Consider the following 27,508-nt stretch of genomic DNA (forward strand, 5'->3'; position numbering starts at 1 on the left):
GCATTAGTAGTTTTTATTATTAAACATTTTAGTATATACATGATTAAATTATTTATTTAACCATAAAAAAGTTTGAAAAATCATCTAGATTCTATAATTAACATTTTTCTGTATTTGCCTTATCTATTTATCTATGCCTCCTTCTTTCCATCTATTAATCCATCTCTTTTTGTTAACACATTTCAAAGCACAGGCATGGGTGTTTTTTAATCCTTAAACTTTTCAGTGTTTGCATGATTGAATTCAGTATTTGCTTACAGGTTTGATTTTGTTTTTTAGGTAAAATTTACATGTAGTGAAAAACACCGATCTGAAGTACATCCTTTAGTGAGTTTTGTTACACTCCCAAAAAGTTCTCTCGTGCTCCTTCTCAGTCAATCCCAGTCACCACTCCACCCCATGAGGCCACTCCTTGTCTGAATTTCTTCACCATAGAGATTATTTTTGCCTGTTACCGAATGTCACATAATATGTAACAATACAGTATACACTCTTGTGAAAAATTTTTATGACTCAGTACAATGCATCTGATATTGAACCTTATTACATCCCATTACATCACTAAGTTCAAGCCTGAGAGACTTAGTGAGTCCCTGTCTCAGAATTTAAAAAAAAAAAAAAAAACGGCTGGAGTTAGTACTGTCTGAAGTTTCAGGCACACACTGAGGAGTCTTGAACTGTATCCCTCACATGTGCAAGGCCCTGAGTTCAAACCTCAGTATGGAAAAAAAAAGAAAATCAGAAAATGTAAATACCCACTAAAAAAATTTATCAAGTGAAGTTGTAAATGATTTTAAAGGATTCTCATGGAAGTTTGGAGAATCTTTTATATAGCAGTACAAGTTGGTGGAGAAGGATTTGCCAGTGTGCTTGCTAGAGAAATGAAAAACAATATTGAAGGCCATTGTGATATATTAACAAATGAAGAATTAGAAGAACTTGTTCATTCCTCTACAAAGGAAAAAGGTGAAGAAGAAACTGAAACAGAACCAGCAATGTAAACATTTCTGAAATTTGCTAAACTATTTTGAATTGCACAGACATTAAAGAACAAAATTATGTAATATAATCCCCAGATGGAATTAAAAGCACTTTTATGATCACCAAAGGATTACATTCTCTAGCAACACTTTGATGAGTTAAAAAGAGACAACAATTTTCAATTATAATGTTCTTCCAAAAGGTTTCAGGGTTGGGGGTACTTCCAACTATCAAGGATCCCCAACTATTGACATCATTTGCTCCAGACATCATCATGGTTTTATTATCTATGATCTTCTGAAAAAGATGATGATTCTTCTGGCTTATTGTCAGAAGGACAGTAATACTCTAAGATTGCCTTACAATGCCTATATCATTCACCTTATTTTATCTTTATCAGGTGGGCATTATATCATCTCACATCATCATAAGAAAGATTAGTACTGTAAGATATTTTGAGAGTCATATTCACATAACTATATTATATTGTTCTAATTTTTCTGTACTATTATTAATTTCTTCTATGCCTAATTTATAAATTAAACTTGTGTGTGTATATATATATATGTGTGTGTATATATAATGGGTAAAAACATACTGTAGATAGGAGTTAGTACTGTCTGAAGTTTCAAGCACACACTGAGGAGTCTTGAACTGTATCCCTTGTGGATGGAGCAGGACTACTTACTGTACTAGGATCACAAGGAAACTGATAATTTTTGGAGAAGGATCAATAAGAAATAGAGCATAAAATTCTAAAATACAGTATTATTTGATTAAAACTTTGAAAATAATTTTGTCTTAAGATATAGAGTTTTATAGAAAAGCAGGCTTATTTTTAAGAAAAGTTACTTGATTTTAGTTATAAACTAAAACAAGTGTAAACTTTGCTGCTGCACAATCTGTCTCATCAATTTCTTTTCAAGTAACTTTTTTCACTACTTTTTTCAAACCTAGTTTTAATGACTAATTCTTTCTTTTTTATTTTTTTTTTTTAATTTAGGGCAACAGAGAAGTTTGATGATTGTAAAATGAAACCTGACACCCCCAACTCATGCCTTGTTGACTATTCTCCTGTGTATTTTGTCAACATTGAAGTCTGGGTAGAAGCAGAGAATGCCCTGGGGAACGTTACATCAGACCATATCAATTTTGATCCTATAGATAAAGGTAGTTATAAAACTGAATTTGAGAATTTTGTAGATTAAATAATGATTTATCAGTTATTTTTTCAGATTTTAATTAATGTAGAAATAAGCATTTATTTAATTAATGTAGTGATTTTTACAACGTCATTATATTGTCAATATTAAATATAATCATGGAAAAGAAAAGTAACCATAATCTAACCATACTAACAACTATTTTCATTTCAAATGTTATCTTTTTGTATTTGTCCCATTCTCTTAACGTTTTATACCATTGCAGTCACAGTATACATGTTCCATTGTTATTCTTTTCAAACTTTTGATTTATCATAAACATTTACTTGCTTTTGATATCTGAACCTGAAAAACATAATATACTAAACTGACAAGGAAAACTAGTTTCTTTAGAAATCTTTTCTTTCCATTTTATAATGTATCATAATACTATTTTCAGAGAAATTAGTTCATGTGCTAAAAATAAGTGAATCATGTAAAATAAAGAAAAATATAAAAAGAGTATATTTGATTTTCTTTTTGAAGTTGTAAAAATAAAATGTGATCAACATCAGATTCTGTTTTATTCTTTAGTGAAGCCTAATCCACCACGTAATTTATCAGTGAGCAACTCAGAGGAACTGTCCAGTATCTTAAAATTATCCTGGATCAATCCAAGTATTAAGAGTGTGATAAGACTGAAATATAACATTCAATATAGGACCAAAGATGCCTCAACTTGGAACCAGGTAAATTAAAAGTTACTGTTTATTCAAATAGTCTTTTTTGAACCCTCTAACCTAAAAGTCTCAATCATTTTCTGAATGTCTGATTTTCTGGTTATGTGAAATATTTTGCTTAACAACTGTTGTAGGTCTTTATTTCTAACAAGAGCAAACAGGAAGACATCCAGATAGAAAAATACAGCTATGCTGTGTACAGTAATCTTTAAATGAAATATGGAAGTGATGAAGGGTGACAGGAAAGAGCATTTTTGATGGTAGGTAAAAGGAACACAAGTAATAAGAAGCAAATTAAGTAGAGGAACAAAAATAAATGGATTACAAGGATGAAGGTAGAGCAGGTGTTGGCATATTACAGTTTGCAAACAAAGTTCAGCCTGCCATCTGATTTTGCAAATAAAGTATTTTTGGAACACAGCCACACTCATTCGTTAACATACTGTCTTTTTATGCAAAAAATGGAAAGAGTCAAGCCCTTGCAACAGAGACTCTCTGGCGCTTAAGGCTGAAATAACTTACAGGCTGGGGTTGTGGCTCAGTGGTAGAACACTCAACTGACACACTTGAGGCACTGGGTTTGATGGTTTGATCCTCAGCACCACATAAAAATAAATAAGGTCAAATAATTTAATTTACTATTTATCCCTTTATAAAAGTTTGCCAACTTCTATGGTGGGTGCTAGGGGTGGTAGTGAAAGGTCTTGGCAAAAGAGATAAGGGATAAAAGAAAAATTAGATCATCATGTTTATTTCCCCTGCTTTCTCCACCTAAGGTTGTGCCCATCAAGGCAGCCCTCTCTATCTGATCCTCTTCTTTCAGGCTTTGGTGCCTTGCCTTTTCCCTGTGGCCTTTAGAGGTGGTAATAGCTATAAGCTCCAGAGTGTTAACTACACTAAGTAATCCCTATACTTTTGACCATAGTTCTTTTACATAACCCTCCTTGAATTCATTCTAACTGGGGTGTACCATCTATTTCATACTGAGATCCTGAGTAGGAGGGAAAAAGAAGAAGGAAGGAGAAGGAAAGAAATTAAACGCAATAACATTTACTGATTTTGACTTGCATTTATTTCTCCTCAGAGGTTGAGTTTAATTTGCTAATCTTACTGGTTTCTGAAATTGTATACAATTTAGTCCTAATTTGTTGGCGATTTGTTCTTGTTGTTGCTGAATTTGCTTTTTTTTCAGATTCCTCCTGAAGATACAGCATCTACCCGGTCTTCATTCACTGTCCAGGACCTTAAGCCTTTTACAGAATATGTGTTTAGGGTTCGCTGTATGAAGGAAGATGGTAAGGGATTTTGGAGTGATTGGAGTGAAGATGCAAGTGGGATCACATATGAAGATAGTAAGTAAATAAATGAGGATATAAAGCTAGTAGAATTCTGTCTGTGAATCATGTCTGGTTTTAATAACAGATCTCATTGCTTCTTATTTTATGATCATTCAAAATAAAGTGTCATACTTTTTTTAAGGATATTGAGATAGATGATTTAATATGCATTATTGATAGTTTATTTTATACTTCAACTGTCATGGGAAGGTACCTTAAATGCCATCAAAAAACCTTTACTTAACTGTTGATAAGTACAGAACATTTTATTCAGAGAGAGTGGTCCAGCAATACCCCTAACTAGAGAAAAGATATTTATATTATATCTTTCATTCATTTATTTCTACCAGCACTTGATAAGTCCCTGGAAATGAAGTGATCTGGGATCTGAATTGGTTGATTTTCATTTTTCCCCCTCATGGATAATAGAAGATGTATAGTGTAGAATACAATAGGGTGTAAAGTCTAGAGTAAGACTTCCTGCACAAAGCATTAACATTACTGAGTCTTTGGTGTGGCCATCAAGCAATAATAGATTGCTTATAGGCGTATAGATTTTTCATTTTGAATCTTTTCCTATTGCAGTTTTCACTCTTTAGTTGTCAGCAACAGCAGCTATGGCTTATCTGTATCCCTTCGCTTCCAACTGTGTTAAAGGTTTAGGTCATTGTGTGAATTGAGAATGTCAAAAGTAACCTTCTCCCTTCAGAATTTACTCTCTCTGCTCTCAGAAATGCCAGGTTAGCAGTCTTGCTATTTGCTGATTTGAGAGTCCTCAGATTCCTTTGACTTGACCAGGAATTAGATTCTTAGGACCTTTATAGAGTTAAATGGATCCTTTGGGGAAGTTCATGAAGCACTTCAAAGTGCAGGCAAAATTATTGTGTGGTTAGCATATGCATCTCCCTGGGGTGAGGGTGTATAATCTTAGATAGGAGATCTTTGGAGCCAAGAACATTATGAACCTTTGGACAAAGTTTTTCCTAAGCTTAAAGAATGAAGCCTCTAGTTTCTCTTGATGTTAGAAAATATTTCTGGCCCATAAATTTTTCTTTATAATTTCATGTTCTTTATTTTGTTTGGGTGCTGCAGCAGACTTGTGTATATGTCTATGTGAACCTCTTAGGCTGAGCCTTTTCCCCAGCTTTCCTGACCTATTTGTTCTATTCTCTATTTTGTCATGTATCCGTATATCTTCATGGCCAGGATATCACTGCTCAGGTTTTACTCTGATTCTGACTTTACTCTGTTGAATACTGTGCTTATAATTATACTTACCAGATTTTTGAAATATCAGATACAGGAATGTTTTTAAACCTAATTACAGTGATCCATCCTTATCTGTAGTTTTACATTCCATGGTTTCAGTTTCCCACAGTCCAAAGATACAAGATGGAAAATTCCAGAGAAAGACTTAATAAGTTTAAAATAACTATTATTACTACATATTGTTATTTATTGTTGTTTATTATTGTTGTTGATCCCAGTAATGTGCCCAATTTCCAAATTAAAATCTATCATTATTATGCATGTTTGTATGTATAGAAAAAACATAGCATATATGGAATTCAGTACTGTCCAGAGTTCCAGGCATCTACTGAGGTTCTTAGAATGCATTCTCTGCAGATAAGAGATGGCTACTATATTGGTACTTTACACTTTTTTTTTTTTTTTTTTGGAGGTACTAAGGATTGAACCCAGGAGCATTCTACCTCTGAGCTATATCCCCAGCCCTTTACATTTTTAATTTCCAGACAAGGTTTTGGTTAAGTTGCCCAGGGTTGCCTTAAACTTCCAATCCTTCTGCCTCAACCTCCCAATTGACTAGTATTTGGTAGTATTTGATACTTAAATTCTTCTATCTCTTTGATATCCCAACATAAAGCAATAAACTTTTGTGACATTTACTACATTTAGTTTCTTTTTATATTATGTTTATATACTTAGAGGTTTTAGTCATATTTTAGGCATATATTTGTGTATTTCTGTATGATTTTTCAATTTGATATTTAACAATAAATAGTATCAGTTGATTTTTATCATGTTATACACACACTGTTTTTTTTAATTGGTGGGGGGGGCAGTGCTAGGAATCGATCCCAGTGTCTTGCCCAGTGAGCAACTCCAGGCCTGTATTTTCTTTTTTAAAAGTCATTAGTATTGACTGATTTTTTTAAAGTATTATAATTGTAAGATATGGTATTCAATAGAACGAGAAAAGATTTAGAATAAGTTAAGCAATAATGTGTTGATCATGAAGAGGCAATTATAAATGACAAAGCAGAGAAGAGAGGTTAGGCAGATCAGGAAGGCTGGGGGAAAGGCTGTCAGCACAGAGATTAACATGATTGTACATGTTATACATGTATAGAGCAGCATCTGAGCAGAATAAAGAACATGAAATTGTAAGAAATAAATAATGACATATTTTGGTTATTGCTTAGAACACATTTATATATAATTTTGAGGTTAGAAAAAGTTTCTTTAATCTGTAGCTAGGCTCGGTGGTATAGGCCTGTCCTGTAGTCCCAGCTACTTAGGAGGCAGAGGCAAAAAGTTTACTTGAGCCTAGGAGTCCAAGGCCAGCCTGGGTAACATAGCAAGACCCTATTTCAAAAAAATAAATTAAACAAAATTATTATCTAAATCATCAAGCTATTACCATGTCTAAAGGAAAACCCAGATATATCTTGATGGGATGGGAAAATGCTGTGAAGAGCTAGACACATCATGAGATGAAAGGGAAAGAATATTAAGAACAAAGTAAGAGAATAATTTACAGGGTTTTATTATATTCAGATAAAAATATTTTAAATTTTTGTGTTTTCTTTAGGACCATCCAAAGCACCAAGTTTCTGGTATAGGATAAATCCATCCCATTCTCTTGGCTATAGATCTGTACAACTTATATGGAAGGTAAAAAAAATTCTATTTTTTATCTCATAAGTATATTTTAATGTTATTATTGGTGTAAGTTTTTTAATACTTAATTTTTATTCATCTTAAGATCAGCAAAGCATTTGATATATTTAACAAAGCTTTATGTAGGGATTAAGTTCATAAACTGCAAATAATATCTCATTTGTTATTTCAGCACAGTTCTATGAAAGTGTGAAACCTACAAGAGGTACCCTTTTGTATACTTTATTGAATTTACCAGGGTGCCTCATAGAAAGCAATAAAGGTTTGCAGTAATCAAAATGTATTATAATAAGTTGATATGTGTACATGAGTACATCATACTAAAAAGAGTAGGGAGAAAATACCCAAGTATAAATAATATTGACCAACATAGCATAATGCAGAATTCTGTGCAGAACTGGAAGCTAACTGAAAAATGGTACTTCCCCTTGTTCAGTTGAGCTTCATTCTTTTACTCTTCATCCAGTGGATAGTGGTATTACTTTAGTACTGACTGCAAAATAAATTTACCAGTTTCTTCAAATTAAATGTTTAGAGGTTTGATATAATGGTAGAATTTGTGAATATAAAAAAGTAATTATTCAATATTTATGAAACTTTTTAAAATAATATTTTATTACAGACATTGCCTCCTTTTGAAGCCAATGGGAAAATCTTGGATTATGAAGTGACTCTTACAAGATGGAAATCACTTTTACAAAATTACACAGTTAATGACACAAAATTGACAGTAAACCTCACAAATGATCGCTATAGTGCAACTCTGACAGCCAGAAATCTAGTTGGCAAATCAGATGCTTCCATTTTAACTATCCCTGCCTCTGACTTTCAAGGTTTGTGTCTGTAAAATGGAGTCTGGATCATGGATGAAAAGAGTGGTTAGGTATAGATAAGGATCCTGTAAAAACACAAATGAATTAAGGTTACCTGAGTATCAGAGATGATGGTATTTTCAGAAATCAGTCAGAAAGCAGATTTCTTTAGAATGCATGGAATGACTTCCCATCCCCATGTAACTCATTTAGACTTTTTAGCATGCTGTTCAGCTCATTTAAGCATTTTCTGATTGATTTAACCTAATTTTAAAAATATAGAAGTTTCTATGCATATATTGTTGTTTATTAGTGGTTTTCAGAGAAGAAAAAAGTTGAAAGTTGCTGTTACAAACTTGCATACACAAAATATTTAAAGAATTTAAGGAAAACAGGAATTTTTAAAGATCAGTTGACATGTAAGTTAAAAGAAAGGGCTTTTTATTCATGGAAATAAATGTTATGTCCTACAAAACATGATAAATTGCATTTAGAAATGACTATAAGAGATTGAAGTTTGAAATCACGAATGTTCATTCATTGTATTGACATCAAACTTTGTTTTAAAGCTACTCACCCTGTAACAAATCTGAAAGCGTTCCCCAAAGATAACATGCTTTGGGTAGAATGGACTGCTCCAAGTAAATCTGTAAAGAAATATATACTTGAATGGTGTGTACTGTCGGATAAATCACCCTGTATCCCAGACTGGCAGCAAGAAGATGGTACTGTGCATCGCACCTATTTAAGAGGTATACCTGGCTAGAAACATTTAAGTTGATATCCTTTTTCTAATGCATTTAGACAGCTTTTTCTTTTGCATATTCTTTTCTGGCTTATACGCATTGTAGTCCATTGAAAAGAACCAATTTAGCATAACCCTACTAATTACTAGATGTGTGACTATCAACGAGTAACATTTAACCTCTCTGAACTATGGACAGAATAGGGGTAATACTGTCTTTTTGGCTTTTTATACCCAAATATCATTCTTATCACCACAAGAACACTCACAAAACTGTAAAAAAGTTTTAAAGTTTTACTAGATAAAATAATCTAGTCTTGAGTACTGATTGGTTGTGTATTCTCTGCACCTGACTTAACTCTTCATTCTTCCGATGAGAAAATAGTTCCTTATAGCCTTTGGATGACTTGCTGAACTTAGAGCCATAGATTAGGGTAGTCCAACCAGAATGCAGGTTTCCTTGTACCTTTTAATTTTAACTGCTAACACAGAACAGAAAATAATGTGTTTTGTTTGGGGTTTTTGATTTGTTGTTTGCGGTGCTGGGGATTGGACCCAGGGCCTGGCATATGCTGGGCAAGCCCTCTACCACTGAGCCACATCCCCAACTCCAAAACATAATAGTTTTGTAGCATTCCAAACAGAATTATTCTGTGTGGTGAGTAACTACTTACGTGGCTGTAATATATAATGGCTATGAAGAGAAAATAAAAACATTCAGTGAGTATGTGCTTTTTTAATAAAGAAGGGAATAATCATTACACTTAACCTGTAGATAATATCAGAGAAAAGCCCTAAGCAGAGAGAGAACCTGCCATAAATTTTTTGAGCTTTATTCGTTAGGTAGGTTGTTTGGATTTTACTAACCTATTATTTAATGTACAGTTTAAATATGCCTGATTGTCTAGTTTATCAACCTTATTGAATAAAAGCAATGGTGGAACCAAGGAGAAGACAGATTGGAAATAACTAGACCTAAGAAGCTTAAAAAGCCTAGTGTAGGTTCTGGAGACATCAGGGTTTCAAGGCTCAACAGGCCTGAAAGCATCACTATCACAGTAGACTTTAAAAATAGTGTATTTCTTGATAATGTGGTCTCTTCAAGAAAAGGTAAAATTAAATTACTCTGTGTAAGAAGGCAAATGTGCATATAACTTTATGAATAATAGTTAAGGAAAAAAATAAATAATAAAAAAATAAAATAAAAAAGGGAAATACAAGTTCTTGTTGAAGATAAAAGCTTCAATATCAAACACCATTTTCTTGTGTGTGTATGTTTGCATATCTTTTTAAAATTTTTATTAATTTTTTATATATGACAGTGGAATGCATTACAATTCATATTACACACAGAACACTTTTTCATATCTCTGGCTGTATACAAAGTATATTCACACCAATTTGTGTCTTCATACATGTATTTTGGATAATGATGTCCATCACATTCCACCATCATTTCTAACCCCCTGTCCCTCCCCTTCCCCTCTCACCTTTCTGGCCTATCTATAGTTCGTCTATTCCTCCCATGCTCCTCCTCCCTACCTCACTATGAATCAGCCTCCTTATATCAGAGAAAAGATCCGGCATTTGTTTTCTTGGGATTGGCTAACTTCACTTAGCATTATCTTCTCCAATTCCATCCATTTACCTGCAAATGCCATGATTTTATTTTCTTTTATTGTTGAGTAATATTCCATTGTATATATATGCCACATTTTTCTTATAACCACAGTTTCTTTATCCATTCATCTATTGAAGAGCATCTAGGTTGGTTCCACAATTTAGCTATTGTGAATTGTGCTGCTATAATCATTGATGTGGCTATGTCTCTGTAGTATGGTGTTTTTTAAGTCCTTTGGGTATAGACCTAAGAGAGGGATAGCTGGGTCAAATGTTGGTTCCATTCCCAGTTTTGCAAGGAATCTCCATACTGCTTTCTATATTGGCTACACCAATTTGCAGTCCCACCAGCAATGTATGAGTGCACCTTTTTCCCCACATCCTCGCCAATACTTACTATTATTTATATTCATAATTGCTGCCATTCTGACTGGAATAAGATGAAATCTTAGAGTAGATTTGATTTGCATTTCTCTAATTCCTATGATGAACATTTTTTCATATATTTGTTAATTGATTATATATCTTCTGAGAAGTGTTTATTTAGGTCTTTGGCCCATTGATTGATAGAGCTATTTGTTTTTTTGGATAAACACTATTTTCTGATGTGGATAGATAATACACTGTATAAAAAGGGAAAACTTCATTCTACATACTAAAAGAATAGATTACTTTGATAATTTGAAGAGATTATTAATAAAAGAAATCTGCATTTAAGATAACTTTTTCTTTTAAATTACAGGGGAAATTATCACTTTTTTTTAAATTTTTTTTTTTCAACTTACCTGAGAAGCCATAACCCTTAATGCTTTCCCTTAGGTCTATTAGTGGCATCTTGCTCATTAGGCAGTTCTCAGAATTAGTTAAGATATGAGTTGTCAAACTAAGTAAGATTTAGAAGAATTTGAGGTCAGTGTTTTATAAGTCCTGAATGTAAATATAATAACTTTTTATTAACAATATAAGTAGTTTTATATACTGTATTGGCAATAAAAGTAATATTGACTTTTTATGAACAGTTTTACCCTTAAGCTTGAGTCCCATAAATAAAAGATAATGCTTACTTAGAAAACTGCCATTTTAAAGGAAAATGTAATGATAATGAAATTATAATGTGAAAATAGATCATAGAATTAATTTGTATTTTTCATTATCAAAAAAATGCTTAATCTGCTATTCTTACTTTAGGGAAACTAATGGAGAGCAAATGTTATTTGATAACTATTACTCCAGTTTATGCCAATGGACCAGGAAGCCCTGAATCTACAAAGGCATACCTTAAACAAGCTCGTAAGTCCACACTCACTTTCGTTGAAGAATGTTGTTTAGTTTTAACAAAGACCTTTTATCATCTTTAAGTAAGGATACTTCTCATTATATTCAAATAATTTTAGTTAGTTTCTAAATTCTGTTGCTTTATAGTTAGCAAATACATTTATTCTGTTATAGCACCTTCCAAAGGACCTACTGTTCGGACAAAAAAAGTGGGGAAGAATGAAGCTGTCTTAGAGTGGGACCAACTTCCTGTTGATGTTCAGAATGGATTTATCAGAAATTACACTATATTTTATAGAACCATCATTGGAAATGAAACTGGTAATAATAAAACTGTATCAGTTACTAAGAATTATATTTTTTCTTAAGCTGTTAAATACTAATTTCTCATCTTGCTGCATTATCCATCTTTTTATTGCATATATTTTATTGTTGTTTACATATATTATTTTTTGAAGACACTTGAGAATATGTCATGCTTGTTCATGGCTTTATTTAAAAATTATTACATCGTGCTTAAGGAAGAATATTATGTCAGAGTTATAAAGGTTGTTTTCTGAGAAAATGTTTTTATTACTTTTAAATATTTGCACGTAACAAATATAGGACAAAGCAAGACCATTGAATTATTTTTTTAAAATATTTATTTTTAAGTTATAGTTGGACACAACACCTTTATTTTATTTCTTTATTTTTATGTGGTGCTGAGGATCAAACCCAGGGCCTCGCACATGCTAGGCAAGCGCTGTACCACTGAGCCACAGCCACAGCCCCCAAAATGTTGAATTATTGAATAAAGCTGTTTTTTATTTCTTCCAGCTGTGAATGTGGATTCTTCCCACACAGAATATACATTGTCCTCCTTGACCAGTGACACATTGTACATGGTACGGATGACAGCATACACAGATGAAGGTGGAAAGGACGGTCCAGAATTCACTTTTACTACACCGAAGTTTGGTAAGAAATGATGAATTGTCTTTTCTTATTTTATCTTGTTTTAAAATTAAACAGACTAGAAATGGGCTTACTGTGCTAAAATTTTGTTTAAAAGTACACCTTTAGCCGATAGGGGCATAGCTCTGTAGTGCACAGTGCCCTGTGTTTGATCCCCAGCACAAAACAAAACAAAATAATGTACCATTGGATTCATAAAATGAAGTGTTCATAAATTATGATTTTTATATTTATATGGTTTAGTTGTTTCTTTTAACTATAGGGAATGTTATTCCTGACCTTTTTGGTGTTACACTGTTTCTGACTGAATTCACCTATACTCTGAATCCCACAAGAACTTGCATATCCCCCTCAGTGGGTTCATCTTTTCCACTGGATTAGTTGTTATAGTTTTTCCTCTTCTCTTCTCTTGTTCCTTCCATTTATAATCAGGTTGCTTGAAAAACTAGTGCACCTTGGAATCTCCACTAGTACCTCCAGCTCAGTCACTAGAAGCAGGCTTCCCACTCCACCACTGTTCTGAAACCTCTCTGGTGTTCTCATCAAAGACCTTAGACATCATATCCAGTGCATACTTTTTAAACTTTACCTTTTTTCCATTTTATTTATTATAGGATCTATTTGGCCTTTCCATTCTTGAAACTCCCTCCTCCCCTGGTTCATCCAATCATACCTTTCTTTGTTTTTCTACTAGCACTCTCCTGAATCTCCCTCCTCTCTGGCACATCCCTCTTGTTCTTTTTCTGTTCAGCCTTTACATCATTTATTCCCCAAAACTCTGTTCTTGGCCAATTTCTTTATCTGCCTATCCATACTCCCTGTCATGGGTAAACCATCCTCTTTCCTTCTTGAATACATTTCTCTTTCTTTGTTCCAGGCCACAATCATCTAGCTCTGCCAAAACAGAAATTTAGATGTGATTACAAAAAATTTCTTTTTTCCCTCCTTGACACCAAGTGTCAAGTTCTACCAGTTATACCTAATTATTGCTGGCCCTTGTGCTTTCAGAAGCAGCAGCTTGCTCCAACTGCAATCTCCTCATTATTCTGTCCAACTTTTCACCTTTTCCTGCATTGTCCTAGTGTGGATCCTCCTCTTTTCTTGTTTTTATTGTTCCTGTAGCCTTCCAAAAGAACACTTAAATGCATTCTTTCTTGTTCCAACTATTTGAATTATTATAGAAATTACCTTATTTTCTTGAATTGTATTTGTGGCTCTCACTCCCCAAATGCTTCAATAAGGAGAATGATAAATAGCAATCTACATGTTCCTCATTAGTTCATTGATTGCTGAATGAGAAAATAAATGATAAGTGACTACATAAAATACATAATAAAAGGTCCTGAGCATTTCTATTAGGGCTAATAATGAATATAGTTTTGAGGATAAGGTTTGTCCTGTATTGGGACATGTTAATAGATATATAGTGAATGATATTTGAAATAAAGCATTGAAAAAAATAATAAGACTTGAAAAATATTTTCCCTAATTACAAAAGTAATGTTCATTATAGGGAATATATACAGTAAAATACAAAGAGGAAGAAAAATTATTCTTAATCCCTCATTTATAAATAATCTAACATATAATTTAGTTGAAGAACATGATAAAAGTTAAAAAATATATATATACTGGGCTATGTGAGTAGGAGTTTAACGATAGTAGGGGGATTTTCATCTTTAAAGAAGAGTTCATGGAAAAGGCAATGCTGGAGCCTTAAGTTTAGGATGTGGACAATTGGGAAAAAGAAGATGTCATAGAGTGGCACAAGCAAATGTCCAATGCATGAAAACATAAAAGCCATTTTTTCTGTGCCAATCTGCGTGCCTCGTGAGCATCTTTTCTAAAATTCTCAACTCTATATTCAGTATATTATCTTTTTGAAAATAACTTACAATTTTTACCTCAATTGTATTTTTTATTAATTTTTTTAGTTGTAGATGGACACAATACCTTTATGTAATTTATTTATATGTGATGCTGAGGATTGAATCCTCATTCGAGCCAGGCAAGTATTTTACCACTGAGCCACACCCCAGCCCTCAATTGTATTTTTATTCCTTATAAAAAAGTTAAATTTGTTGTTCAATTGTTTCATAGCTTTTGCAGTTCTACCCAGTGTTCATATTCAGATATAATTTTTCCATTTTATGGTGATGAACATTATAATATTAAGCTTTTGCTAAAATTCTGAGTGCAGATCATAATTATAATGAATGGTTAGGTTTGAAAGCTTTAACAGACCAGATATATTGTCTTTTGAGTCATTTTATTCCCCCAACCAACATGTATTTTATGCTTACTACCTGGTCATGGTACTATGTAAGGAGAAATTGTTAGGATATGATTTAACAAGGAGGGAAGGAACACTTTTAAAGTTCAAAAAGACTGAAAAATCAAGAAAGTACTTTATCTATTCAACAGGCATTGGTTGGGAGGTTGTATTATTTCCCTTTTGTGTGTGTGTCAATTATTTCTTATCACAATCTTTCCTTTTTTTTAGCTCAAGGAGAAATAGAAGCCATAGTCGTGCCTGTTTGCTTAGCATTCCTGTTGACAACTCTTCTGGGAGTATTGTTCTGCTTTAATAAGAGAGACTTGTAAGTACCTATATTCATAGTTTTGTATTTCCCCCAAGCATTATTGATCTATAATTTTCATACAATAAAATTCATCCATTTAAAAAAAATTTTTTTAGTTATAGATGGATACAACACCTTTATTGTATTTGTTTATTTTTATGTGATGCGGGGGATCAAACCCAGTGCCTCACTCATGCTAGGCAAGTGCTCTACCACTGAGCCACAACCCCAGCCCCTAAAATTCATCCATTTTTAGTTTATGGTTTGATGAAAGTTTGCAAAAGTGCACAGATGTATAACATTTCCATCACCCTAAATTTCTTCATTGTTTATACTTATCTTCCTCCCTCAATCCTTGACCTCAGGCAATTACTAATCTAACTATAGGTTTGCCTTATTTAGAATTTCATGTACTTGAAATCAAACAGTTTGTAGTCCTTTGTGTGTGATGTCTTTCACTTAACATTTTTGAGATTCATGTTGTTGCATTTACTTCTTTTCTCCTTTCTATGGCTGTATAGTATTCTGCAGTATGGATATGTTAAAATTTATCCATTTGTTATGGAAGTTTGGTTGTTTCTAATCTTTGGCCAACATGTATAATAATATTGTGAATATTCATGTGCAAAACTTTGTATGGGCATATATTTTCATTTATCTTTAATAAATAACTATAATTGGGAGTGCTGGGCTATATAGTAAGCCTATGTTTAACTTTGTAAGAAATTGCTAGACTTTTTCAAAATGGCTACACCATCTGGCATTCCCACCAGCAGTGTTCCGTACCATCACCAACACTTGATTCTGTCAGTTTTTCATTTTAGTGGTTGTATATTATTGTCTCATTATGGTTTAATATCCATTTCCTTGCTGACTATTAATGGATCTTCTCATATGTCACATATCTTCTTTTGTGACATGTCTGTTGGAAGTTTAAAAACTTAAGTTGATTTGTTAATATTGAGCTGCAAGAATTCATGCTCTCATTACAAAGTTTTTACCAAATGTGTTTTGCAAATTTTTGTCCCAAGCTGTACATTGCCATTTTGTTTGCTTAACTGTGACATTAAAACAGCAGAAGTTTTTAACTGTGAAATCCATTTTGTTTCCTACATTTTGTGTCATGTTTAAAAAATCTCTGCCTGACCCAGTGTCAAAAATGTTCTCTCCTGTGTTTTCTTCTAGAAGTTCAGTAGTTTTCACTACCATGTCTACAATTTATTCCTAGTTAATTTTTGTGCACGGTGTGAGTTCAGGGTCAAGGTATATTTTTATCCCACAGATACCTAATTCTAACACCATTTATTTTTATAAGATTATTATTTTGCTAGTGAATTGCCTTGGCACCTTTTCTAGAAATCATTAGTCTGGACATAAAGGTTTATATCTATTTCTGGGCCCTCAGTTCTGTTCCATTTCACTCTGTGTCTATTCTCATGCCAGTACCACACTGTCTTGTCTTTTTTGTAAAAAAAAAAAAAGAGAGAGAGAGAGAGAAAGAAAATCGATCATATTTTGTATCAGTGAATACTGACAATTGGAAATTATACATTTTTTGCTTTTAATTTTGTTTTGGCTAAATTAAATTTTTAAGTGATTTTATTGCAGGATATCAGAGACTTTAAATTGAATACTGATTGAGTTTAGCCTTATTACTGTTTTTCATTGTGAATACATTAAAATCCGTATATATTTTAACAGTATTTCTCCATATATATTTTAACAGTATATTGCTATTTGTCACAAAAAAAATAATTTGTTTAGCATTGGGGTAAAGTGTAGGTATGTTTTGTTCTTTAGTTAATTGATTTGCTTCTTAATAGTTTTAGATGACCAGTTCAGAAAGAAAGAGAATATTAGTTGTTTATTACATGTGGTTCTACATATGCCTTTTTTTTTCTTTCTCTTCAGAATTAAAAAACACATCTGGCCTAATGTTCCAGATCCTTCAAAGAGTCATATTGCCCAGTGGTCACCTCATACCCCTCCAAGGGTAAGATAAAATGCATCTGATTTGTTTATAATGCAGAGATATATTAGGATACATTTATAGAGTTTAACCAAAAGATAATCAGGTTGAATCAAAAAAGTAAATGTGTCAGGTGCAGTAGCATGCACCTATAATTAGCTGCTCAGAAGACTGAGGCAGTAGGATCACAAGTTTCAGGCTAACCTTGTCTCAAAATAAAACACAAAAAGGGCTGGTGATGTTATAGAGTGCCCCCTGAAGTCAATCCCCAGTATAGGAAAAAAAAAAAAAAAGTAAATGAAAATAATATAGTATGTAGATGAATGTTACAGTCAAAATTTTAAATAACAACTGCTTTCTGGGGTTTATTTCATAGCACATTTGATAGTCCTAATTCTGTTCTGTTCAATAAACATTACAAATATTTGATTAAACTTGCAAACTGAAAACTTGAAGTGCTAAAACTGCCAATGTGAGAGAAACTGTTATGTGAGCATTCAGGATTGGATTTGATATTTAAATCTGGTTTACTAATCTACTGTTTTAATACTGATGAAATGATTTCTACACTAAATTCTTCAAACTAAAAATATGTCCTAGGTGCTAGGACTGTGGCTCAATGGAGGTGCACTTGCCCAGCGTATGTGAGGCACTGGGTTCGAGTCTCAGCACCACATAAAAATAAATAAAATAAAGGTCTGTCAATGACTAAAAAAAAAAAAAAATTTTTTTTAAAGTCCTAAAGGGCAAGTTGTTTGTATTTATTATCCTCTAATAATCCCTGAGTTTTTATATTAACAAATTAAAGATGTGTTGTATATTTTTTACCTTTTATAAAACCTTACTCATTGAAGTTGTTTTGTTTTCTTTGTACTAGGAATTGAACCCAGGGATGCTTTACCACTGAGACACATTCCCCAGTCCCCCCACACACCTTTTTTTTTTTTTTTTTTTAAGATAGTCTCTCTCTAAATTGCTGAGGCTGGCTTTGAACTTGAGACCCTCTATCTTAGCTTCCTGGATCACTGGGACTATAGGCATGCACTATCATATCCAGCCTGATTTTTCTTGTTTCCTAGTTTTGTTTTGTTTTTTTAAATCCATTTAATCCTAGGCTGCCTGCTCTAAGCACAAAATACTAAATGTTATTTTTAGACCATTAGCTATCAAAATTTAATACCAACAGTATTGATTTAGAAATACTAAGAAACTTATTCATTAGCTCATTTTACATAACATTATCTGCAATTTGGATAGTTGACAGTCATTTAGTGACATTAATTCCACACCAATGAAATTTATTGAGAAGTTTCAGAGATGTATTAACTGAGTGTTATGGCAAAAGTAATAATCCACTTTTTCTCTTTACCAGCACAATTTTAATTCAAAAGATCAAATGTATTCAGATGGAAATTTCACTGATGTAAGTGTTGTGGAAATAGAAGCAAATGATAAAAAGCCTTTTCCAGAAGATCTGAAATCACTGGACCTGTTCAAGAAGGAAAAAATTAGTACTGAAGGACACAGTAGTGGTATTGGGGGATCTTCATGCATGTCATCTTCTAGGCCAAGCATTTCTAGCAGTGATGAAAATGAATCTACACAAAACACTTCAAGCACTGTGCAGTATTCTACTGTCGTGCATAGTGGCTACAGACACCAGGTTCCATCTGTCCAGGTCTTTTCAAGATCTGAGTCTACCCAGCCCTTGTTAGAGTCAGAGGAGCGACCAGAAGATCTGCAGTTGGTAGATAATGTAGACAGCAGTGATGGCATTTTGCCCAGGCAACAGTATTTCAAACAAAACTGCAACCAACCTGAAACCAGTCCAGATATTTCACATTTTGAAAGGTCAAAGCAAGTTTCATCAGGCAACGAGGAAGACTTTATGAGACTTAAACAGCAGCAGATTTCTAATCATAATTCACAGTCCTCTGGATCTGGCCAAATGAAAATGTTTCAGGAAGTTTCTGTAGCAGATGCTTTTGGCCCAGGGACTGAGGGACAAGTAGAGAGATTTGAAACAGTTGGGATTGAGGCTGCAATTGATGAAGGGATGCCTAAAAGTTACTTACCACAGACTGTAAGACAAGGTGGCTACATGCCTCAGTAAAAGACTAGTTCCTTCAACTTCAACACCTATGAAATAAAGCTAAAAATATTTTGTCTGTGACTTCAGATACAAAACAGTCTTCACTCCCTGAAGATGATCATTTGCCCTGAAGGACAAAAATCTCACCTGGACTGTTTTCATTCCAGAACAACTGGGATTTTACTTTAAGCACTACAGAAACTGACTTTATCCTCTGAATAGCTGAATGACTTTGTGCTCTTTTACAATGTTTGCACTGAAGAAAAACAGAAAGCTTATCTGAACTTTATGGAATTAAACTTTGTGTTTTACTTTACATAGAAAATAGTATTTACATAATGAGCAGCAATCGAATAGTCATACTGATTTTGATGAGAATAATCATCAAAAACAAGTGGCTTAGGAATAGTTAATGTAAAAAAAGAGGAGCAAGATCTAGATCCTTTACTTCATCTGACATCATAATTTAAAAAGAGGTCCATAGGGCATGACTATCTGAGCCCATCTTTTGAGGTCTCACAAAAGAAATGGTGGGGATATTCATTTATAGGACACAGAATATACTTCAGTTCCCTTATGTAGGTAATGATGCTGTCAAATGTTACTGGAGAAAAGGAACTCCAGAGCTCTAACTTGGCAGATTAAAAATATTTTTAATATTATATAATCAAGATCTTACTAAATTTAAAAAATTACTGACATCCTCTTTTAAGATCCATTTCACAAATTAAGCAGAGGGCCCTTATAAGAGCTAGGAATAAACATCACAAACTATCTCAAGAATCTTAAAAATTGTTTGTCATTTTTAAGACAAATTAACATTTTATGTATATGTGTGTAAACATCTTTGACCCTTGTTAAAACTTCACAGAATTTGGTTAACTCAAAGCACTTTGTATAATGTCTGCAGCTTAAAATGTATTTTTACTGAATATGCCTTGTTTTTAAGTATACCAAGCTTTAAATTTTTCTAATAAGTGTTTGAAGAAAACTAAGAGGGCAGTATTCATCAGAACAAAAACGGAACCCTAAAAACATACATATTGATTATACTATGAGAGGTATTTTTTTGTTTTGTTTTGCATGGGTAGAGATCAGTTTTTGTTTTCTGTGTTGCCTGGGCCGGCCTCAAACTTCTGAGCTCAAATGATCCTGCCCAGCCACCCCAGTAGCTGGGACACAGGCATGTGCCATGCACCTGCCAAGAATAGTATTTTAATATCTGCCTGTTCTGAGGTAGAGTGGAACTTAGTTCTACATTGTGATATAGAAATATTTTAAAAATCTCCCAATTCTGTTCTTCAGGGGAGAAACGAGCCAGGCTTCCAGGGTTTAGCTTACAGTCACTAATTCATTTGTGCCATCCTCTGATAACCTATGCATGACCTGGAAGCAGGGGTTAAAGAATGAGGTTGAGTAAATGAGAAGAAATTGTCATGCTCAATTAGTGGTCAACCACTACCGTCAAGTGAATTCAGAGGAAAAGGGTTTTATTTTTTACTAGTAAGTTTCAGAAAACAGGCAGACTTAAAATAGTTTGTAGATGTTATTAAAGAGTAAAAGGCTAAAACATTGGTATATATTTGAATTCTTTTACTTGGAATATTGTTCTATTAGGCTTCCTGCTATATTTTTATCATTTGTGTTCTTGCATTTATATAATGCCTAATACTTTTCTGAGTTCTTTTACATATATGATCTTTGTGAGAGTAGATGCTTTATTCTGATATCTAGTTTCCTACTTTGGCAAAACCAACTTGAGGTTAATAAAATGATAGAATAAGTAGATGAAGAAAATAGGGCCCAGAGAAGTCAAGAAGGGACAGAGAGACCCAGATTCACACTACAAGATAACGGTGTCACCAGCATTCTAGATGGCCATCAAATGCTGGTCCAGGTCAGGACTAGATGTATCTTTTGCTATGTATATTTCTGTCAGGAAATTTGTACCTGTTTTATTTTTTATTTCCTCAAATTAAGTAATGATGTTATTGTGATCATGTTTAACTCTACCCTTCCTCATAACAAATAGCAGTGTTGTGAAGAACATTGTAAACTTTGTACTTTTGGGGGAGCATTTATAAAATGTGAACTCATGATCCAAGGGCATGAGAATGGAGGGTCATGGAAGAAAGGACTGCACGTAAGTAGATTTGCATGTTGAATCCCATATAGAAGATGGTCCAGTGAGTGAATGCCACAGAGCACTTTAGACATGTTACGTGGTTACATTTGTTACTGTTCAAAAATTCATTCAGGAAAAAAATATTGGCACACCAATAAATAATGTACACTTTGCCCTGAAAAGCAATCATAAAACTTGTTTTAAATACAAAATAGAGCATGTTTTAGAATAATCTTTTGATGCATGTACATTGTATTATAGGTAGGCAGAGAAATCTGGTTTATTTATGTAAAAACTAGTCTAATAAAGTTAGTGGATTTATTACTCTTTAAATTGTTAGTGTGGTTTAATGCTAGTACACCAGAAGACGGTGTCTTTGTGGACAAAATTAATACACTGCTTCTAATGCAATTTGCCCCTTTTAGGATTAAAAAACAAAAACCAACCTATGTTATATGTGTTGCTATTGTAATTTAACTGTCAGTTACTGGTCTTTTGGTATCCTACCCTTAGCTCTCATAAAGGATAATGCTGAATAATTATCAGAAAATTAAAACTTCAGGCTTTTTCTGTTAAAATATAAATTTTTCATCCTTTTTTAAATATGAACACACTCAACATTTGAATAGAACCAGGGAGAAAAACGCAAAACCATTTATATCTTCATGCCTGTTCTCTACCTAGTTCATTTAACTTCAGCCTTATTCCTTGAAAAGTGATTCTACCACCTGAAGTCCACCCAGTGACCATAGCTCTTATTTTGAAATTAAAGGTTAATAAAGTTTGTATACTTATAAGATACTTATTTATTAAAGCTCATATTTAAGGTAGTTTTAGAAATAGAAATCAAATAATTTTTAAATATGTAATTTTTTGCCCATGTTAACTAGTTAAAACTATAACATATATATAAAAGTATGATGATCAGATAGAATTCCCAGAAATATTTGTCTATTATATGTTTAACCAAGGAAATCAAGAAGGAGAAATCTTCCTCCATTCACTTATATCCTACATCATTCTCCTTTTTGTTTTACTCAGAAATTTGCTCTTAAAACCAGCTAAACCACATACTTGTGTTTCAGTAAAGTTTTATTATGGTAAAATGAGTAAAATATCAAAACAATAAGCTATGTAAAACTTAATGTTATTTCTAAGAATTGGAATAGCTTTCTATTACAAGCATCACTGTTACATTGCCCAGGTAAGATTACTTTTTAATTAAAAATTTGTACTTTTATGTACATTTAGAAAACACACAGCCATAATAATGACCAGCTATTTAGGATTAGTCTAAAACTGGGAATTATCACAGACTGCAAAGAAAAAGTATATACTAGCAAGCCTACAGCCTAATTCTTTAGACTGGTCCTTGGCAGCAGTTCCTTTTCAGATTGTTAATAAAGTGAATTAAAATATAAGTCAAAAAAAATTTCTAAAGTCAACAATATCTCTCCAAGTCTGTGCATTAGCATATGTTCTAGTACACACAGCATTAGATAAAAGGTGCAGCTCAGGGTGAGCTCTTCTGTTACTTACTTGTTCCTATATTTTTAAGGGCTTTTTACTATCAATAACTCCCTCAGACTGGTTAGTTTCATTACCCAGTTGTTGACAGATAATAATGAAAATGCACTCAAGGCCGGTGGTGATAAATATTCCCAGTCTTTATCCCTTGAATACATGCTTTGGTAACTACAGGTTTCAAATGCCGTTACATGAATACCAAAATGATGTGTCAGAAACAATTTAAAGATGGGTATTTGAGAACCGTTTGTAGTTTTTAATGTGCATTATATTAAATGATATACTTTAAATGTGCAATTTGCTAGCACAACATGCAGTGATTAGCATTAGGCGTGTGTCCTGTGTACATCCTAGCCGTGCCCTATTTCTTGTAAGTGCAGTCCTTTATGTTCACATGCTGTCTCACCCCACCTCATCTGATTTCATTTGGAAGGTTCTTGTATGTATTTTTAAATTGCAGTGAATTGTGTGTGCTAATTAAAACCACAGCTGTCATTTTTATGTTGACATAACTCAAAATATTATCATAAACATTTTACTATATATCAATTCTAATCATTTAAGTAAGTTTAAGAAATAAATTCTCATTAAGTTTTTTCTGTGTGTGGTTACAACCATCTGTCCTGCATAATGCTTGAGGTAATGGCAGTTGTCCGTACTAGCATTGGTTAAATAAGGGCCTTAGTATAAACACAAATGTTTTATGAGTTTCTGTAGTTTTTTTAACTGTTCATTTGGCATCATGGCATAGGATTAAGAAGAAAAGCAGTACAACATCATAGCCTTAATAATGTAGAATGGAGATGGCAGATTTCATTTACCAGATTTTCTCCATGAGTTCTGGAATCTCTTGCAGGGATGAAAGGGACCTAGCACACAGGTGCGTGCCTTCCTGTGGCCTGTGTATGCCCACACAGGTGTGTGCCTTCCTGTGGCCTGTGTATGCCAATGTACTGTGTTTCCCTCCTTGTTGGGAGACCTGAAGCAGGTTGACACACAGCGTCCCACTGCTTCCTCTTGAGATCGCTGAGTTAAGAGTTGATGAAACTGATAGAGTCAACAAGCCCACCTGGAAAAAAAAAATTGTTACTAGTGGAACTTTATGCCTTCATATTATGATTTCATCTAAAATATGCAGTGAGTAAAAAAAAAATCCACAAGCCAATGTTTTATCCCTTCAAATCTATTATCAGCATTTATAGAAATATCTTGGCTCTAGGCCATGTGTTCATTTGTTTAAAATCACATGTTTTGCTATGTCTGTTTTTTTGTTTTGTTTGGCAGTACTGGGGAGCGAACCCAGGGGAGTCCTACCACAGAGCTACATTCCCAACCCTTGTTATTTTTTGAGACAGGTCCTAAGTTGCACAGGCTGGCCTCCAACTGACAATCCTTCTGCCTCAGCCTCCCAACTAGCTGAGGTTACGTGCATGGGTCACAGCACCTTTCTCAGCCTAATGTCTTTAATGTATGTGCCTCTTGTCTGATCCTAATTTGAACAATGGATATAGGCCTTCCTGCTTCCACAAAGATGGCCTATTTTGTTTTTCTGGCTTAAAGGCCAAAAAATGATTCAGGATTACTTAACTTTCCATTTAAACTTTGTTCTTTCTAAAGTAATAGCACACATTCTTTTTTAGACTTTCACCACATAAAACATTACCTCAGTACATATGCTCTTCCATACACAGGTAAGTCCAATGCTTTGGCTAGTTAATGGGATAAACAAGAGGGTGAGAAAAGGAGCATTGAGACAGAAAAGGAGAAAGTTTGGTGAAGCGGCAAGTCTGGAGGTAGTCGGGCAATTGTATGTTTAGGCTGCCTCTCCACCATCCTAGAGAAACCTTAGCCAGCTTCTTCATTTCTCAACAGCTTAAAATAGTCTGTCTCTACTGAAGAAGAAAAAAATAACTTTATTCAAAATTCTACACTTTTAAAATGATAGTTATTTTCTCCCAAATGCCAAAGCAGATTTTTGTTTGTTTTTGTTTAACTTGGGCTTTTTTTCTTTTGTTTTTTTTTTGGGGGGGGGGGGGTGCTGTTGTTGTTGTTTGTTTTTGTTGTTGTTGTTGTGGTGGTGGTGGTGGTGGTGATGGTGATGGTGATGGTGATGGTTCTTGTTACAGTACTGGGAATCAGACCCAGGGCCTCTTTCATGCTAAGAAAGTTCTCTACCACTGAGCTCCACCTCCAACCCTAAGGGTTTTAATCAGTGAGAAGGTATAGCTTGTTTTAGAAATCTGTAGACAGAGCATTCATTAATCTCCAGGATATACAAAGAACTCAAAATAACATGAAGAAAACAAGTAACCCAATCAATAAATGGGCAAAAACTGAACAAGAACCTCACAGATGAAGAAATACAAATGGTCAACAAATATATGAAAAAGTGTTCAATGTCTCAAGCAATTAGAGAAATGCAAATTAAAAACTACACTGAGATTCCATCTCCAGTCAGAATGGCAATTATAAAAAAAAATACAAGTAACAATAAATGTTAGGTGAGGATGTGGGGGAAAAGGTACTTTCATACATTGCTGGTAGGACTGCAAATTGGTGCAACCACTATGGAAAGCAGTATAGAGATTCCTTAGAAAACTTGGAACCACCATTTGATCCAGTTATCCTACTCTTTAGTATATACCTAAAGGACTTAAAATTGGCATACTACAGTGACACAGCCACATCAATGTTTATAGCAATTCAGTTCACAATAGACAAGGTATGGAACCAACCTAGGTGTCCTTCAACAGATGGATGAATAAAAAATGTGGTATATATACACAGTGGACTGTTACTTAGCCATAAAGAAAAGTGAAATTATGGCATTTGCCAGAATATCATGCTAGGTGAAATAAGGCAATCCCAAAAAACCAAAAGCCGAAGGTTCTCTCTAATATGTGGATACTAACCCACAACAAGGGGCAGGGAGGGGGAATAATAGAAGTCCATTGGATTAGACAAAAAGGAATGAAAGGAAAAGAGGGGAAGGGGAATAGGTAGGACAGTAGAAGTAATCAGACATAACTTTTCCATCCTTGTATCTGAATACATGACCTGCGTAACGGCATCATGTACAACCACAAGACTGGGATCCTAATTAGAATAAGTTATATTCCATGTATGTATAATATGCCGAAATACACCCTACTGTCATGTATATCTAAAGAGAACAAATAAATTTTTTTTAAATCTGTTCTTTTACATTTATTTGTGATTCTGGTCATGTCATTTTTACATGTCAGGAAAACATAACTAGAATCTGCGTGCTTGAACTTTTAGCCAGAACCATTCCCTACTTCAGTGGCATTTTATTTATAAAATTGTGCCTTTCATGAAGTTCTAGCTTACTGGGATAACATAGTGAAACATATAGTGGGGCTCTCCACAAACAAAAGTGAAGAAAAGAAATAGATGAAGTGTTTGTCACAGTTTGCTTCCTCATAACCCTGGCAGAGGAGCCAGAGGAAGCAAACAGCCATAGTGGTTGGAACCGTGAGGGCAGGGTAACACCCACCCAGTGACTAGAAGTGGCATGCCTCACACCAGGCCCACTTTGTCAGACACTCTCATCTAGGTTACTGGTCCAGGAAACAACTATTATATACATAACAGGTCCCATAATGATGGGAAGTTGTTTTCTTCCAATTTTGGCCATGACCAGAATAATGCTATTGACTAATAATAGCTTTTAAATAGGCTAACAAAAATGCCATTGATTTTTTGATTCTATCAACTTCTATGAGGGGAAAAATCACTTTTAAATGAAAGGCCTGATAAGGAATAGCTTAACAAAAGGGTGCTCAAAGCCACTAAGGTTCCAACAACAGAAAACTTTTCTGCACAGGCATCCAAAAATAAAAGTTGGTATGGGTTTTGCGACTATAAGTCTAGACTTATAAACACCAGGACTCCCGGGCCAGCATCAAAGTATAGGAAAGGACCTCTGAGGAAATTGAAGTTTAAGGTCAGAGGCTGATTATGTGGCTGGGATAAGAAGTTGTTCGATGCATGCCCAAGGCTGTTCCCCTTCAAGGCAAACCCTCAGACATTTTTTAAATTTATTTTTTAGTTGTAGTTGGACATAATACCTTTATTTGTTTTTATGTGGTGCTGAGGATCGAACCCAGGGCCTCACGCTTACTAGGCGAGCACACTACCACTGAGCCAGAATGCCAGCCCCTCAGACATTTTTGATGAACTGACAGGGGCCACATGCTGACACAGGTGTCCAAAAGTGAGCAAATACTACCATCTATGGAGTGTGCTTTGAGTCATTAAATCCTTGGAAATATTTATGGGGGAAATGCCAGCACCATTTATAGACCTGGGCTCTGAGAGGTTGCATAATTTGCCCAGGGTCATGGTCAACAAATAGCAGAATGCAATTCTGACTCAAAACCGACTTTCCAAGCCCACATCCTTCAGTGTGTGGCCAACAGTACCAAATGGCTTTCAGCATGTCCAGGCCTCCCTGGCAACACTTGTGGAGAACATTTGTTTTCCCAGCGCTTTCTGACCTGGAGTGTTTCTCCCCTCTTGTTGCTGCCTTCCCACCCATGAACACTGTGATCAGGTGCCCTCACACTGTGCCCCCTCCCTCCTTTTTGAGGCACCCTAATCAGCCTTGAGCCCAGAGCAGTGTTTTGATCAGGTTCTTTCCTCTTTGGCCCTCATCAGAG

The 27,508-nt window shown here is 34.2% G+C and overlaps 1 protein-coding gene across 2 annotated transcripts in view; it reads left to right on the plus strand.

The window, feature by feature from the left end:
* Nucleotides 1–21,632, plus strand: part of Il6st (interleukin 6 cytokine family signal transducer) — a 44,417-nt gene extending 22,785 nt beyond the window's left edge. For both annotated transcript variants that reach the window (XM_005319617.5, XM_013356097.4), the window contains 12 exons: nucleotides 1,985–2,151; nucleotides 2,718–2,872; nucleotides 4,056–4,215; nucleotides 7,034–7,116; nucleotides 7,745–7,955; nucleotides 8,504–8,686; nucleotides 11,488–11,589; nucleotides 11,749–11,895; nucleotides 12,394–12,534; nucleotides 15,035–15,131; nucleotides 17,025–17,106; nucleotides 18,455–21,632. In XM_005319617.5, the coding sequence (XP_005319674.1) occupies nucleotides 1,985–2,151; nucleotides 2,718–2,872; nucleotides 4,056–4,215; nucleotides 7,034–7,116; nucleotides 7,745–7,955; nucleotides 8,504–8,686; nucleotides 11,488–11,589; nucleotides 11,749–11,895; nucleotides 12,394–12,534; nucleotides 15,035–15,131; nucleotides 17,025–17,106; nucleotides 18,455–19,195 (2,269 nt within the window). In that variant the 3' untranslated portion in view covers nucleotides 19,196–21,632. The remainder of the gene's footprint in view (nucleotides 1–1,984; nucleotides 2,152–2,717; nucleotides 2,873–4,055; nucleotides 4,216–7,033; nucleotides 7,117–7,744; nucleotides 7,956–8,503; nucleotides 8,687–11,487; nucleotides 11,590–11,748; nucleotides 11,896–12,393; nucleotides 12,535–15,034; nucleotides 15,132–17,024; nucleotides 17,107–18,454) is intronic.
* Nucleotides 21,633–27,508: the final 5,876 nt, after the last annotated feature.

Source organism: Ictidomys tridecemlineatus, chromosome 1, assembly GCF_052094955.1.
Source record: "Ictidomys tridecemlineatus isolate mIctTri1 chromosome 1, mIctTri1.hap1, whole genome shotgun sequence".
Classification (NCBI taxonomy): Eukaryota; Metazoa; Chordata; class Mammalia; order Rodentia; family Sciuridae; genus Ictidomys; species Ictidomys tridecemlineatus.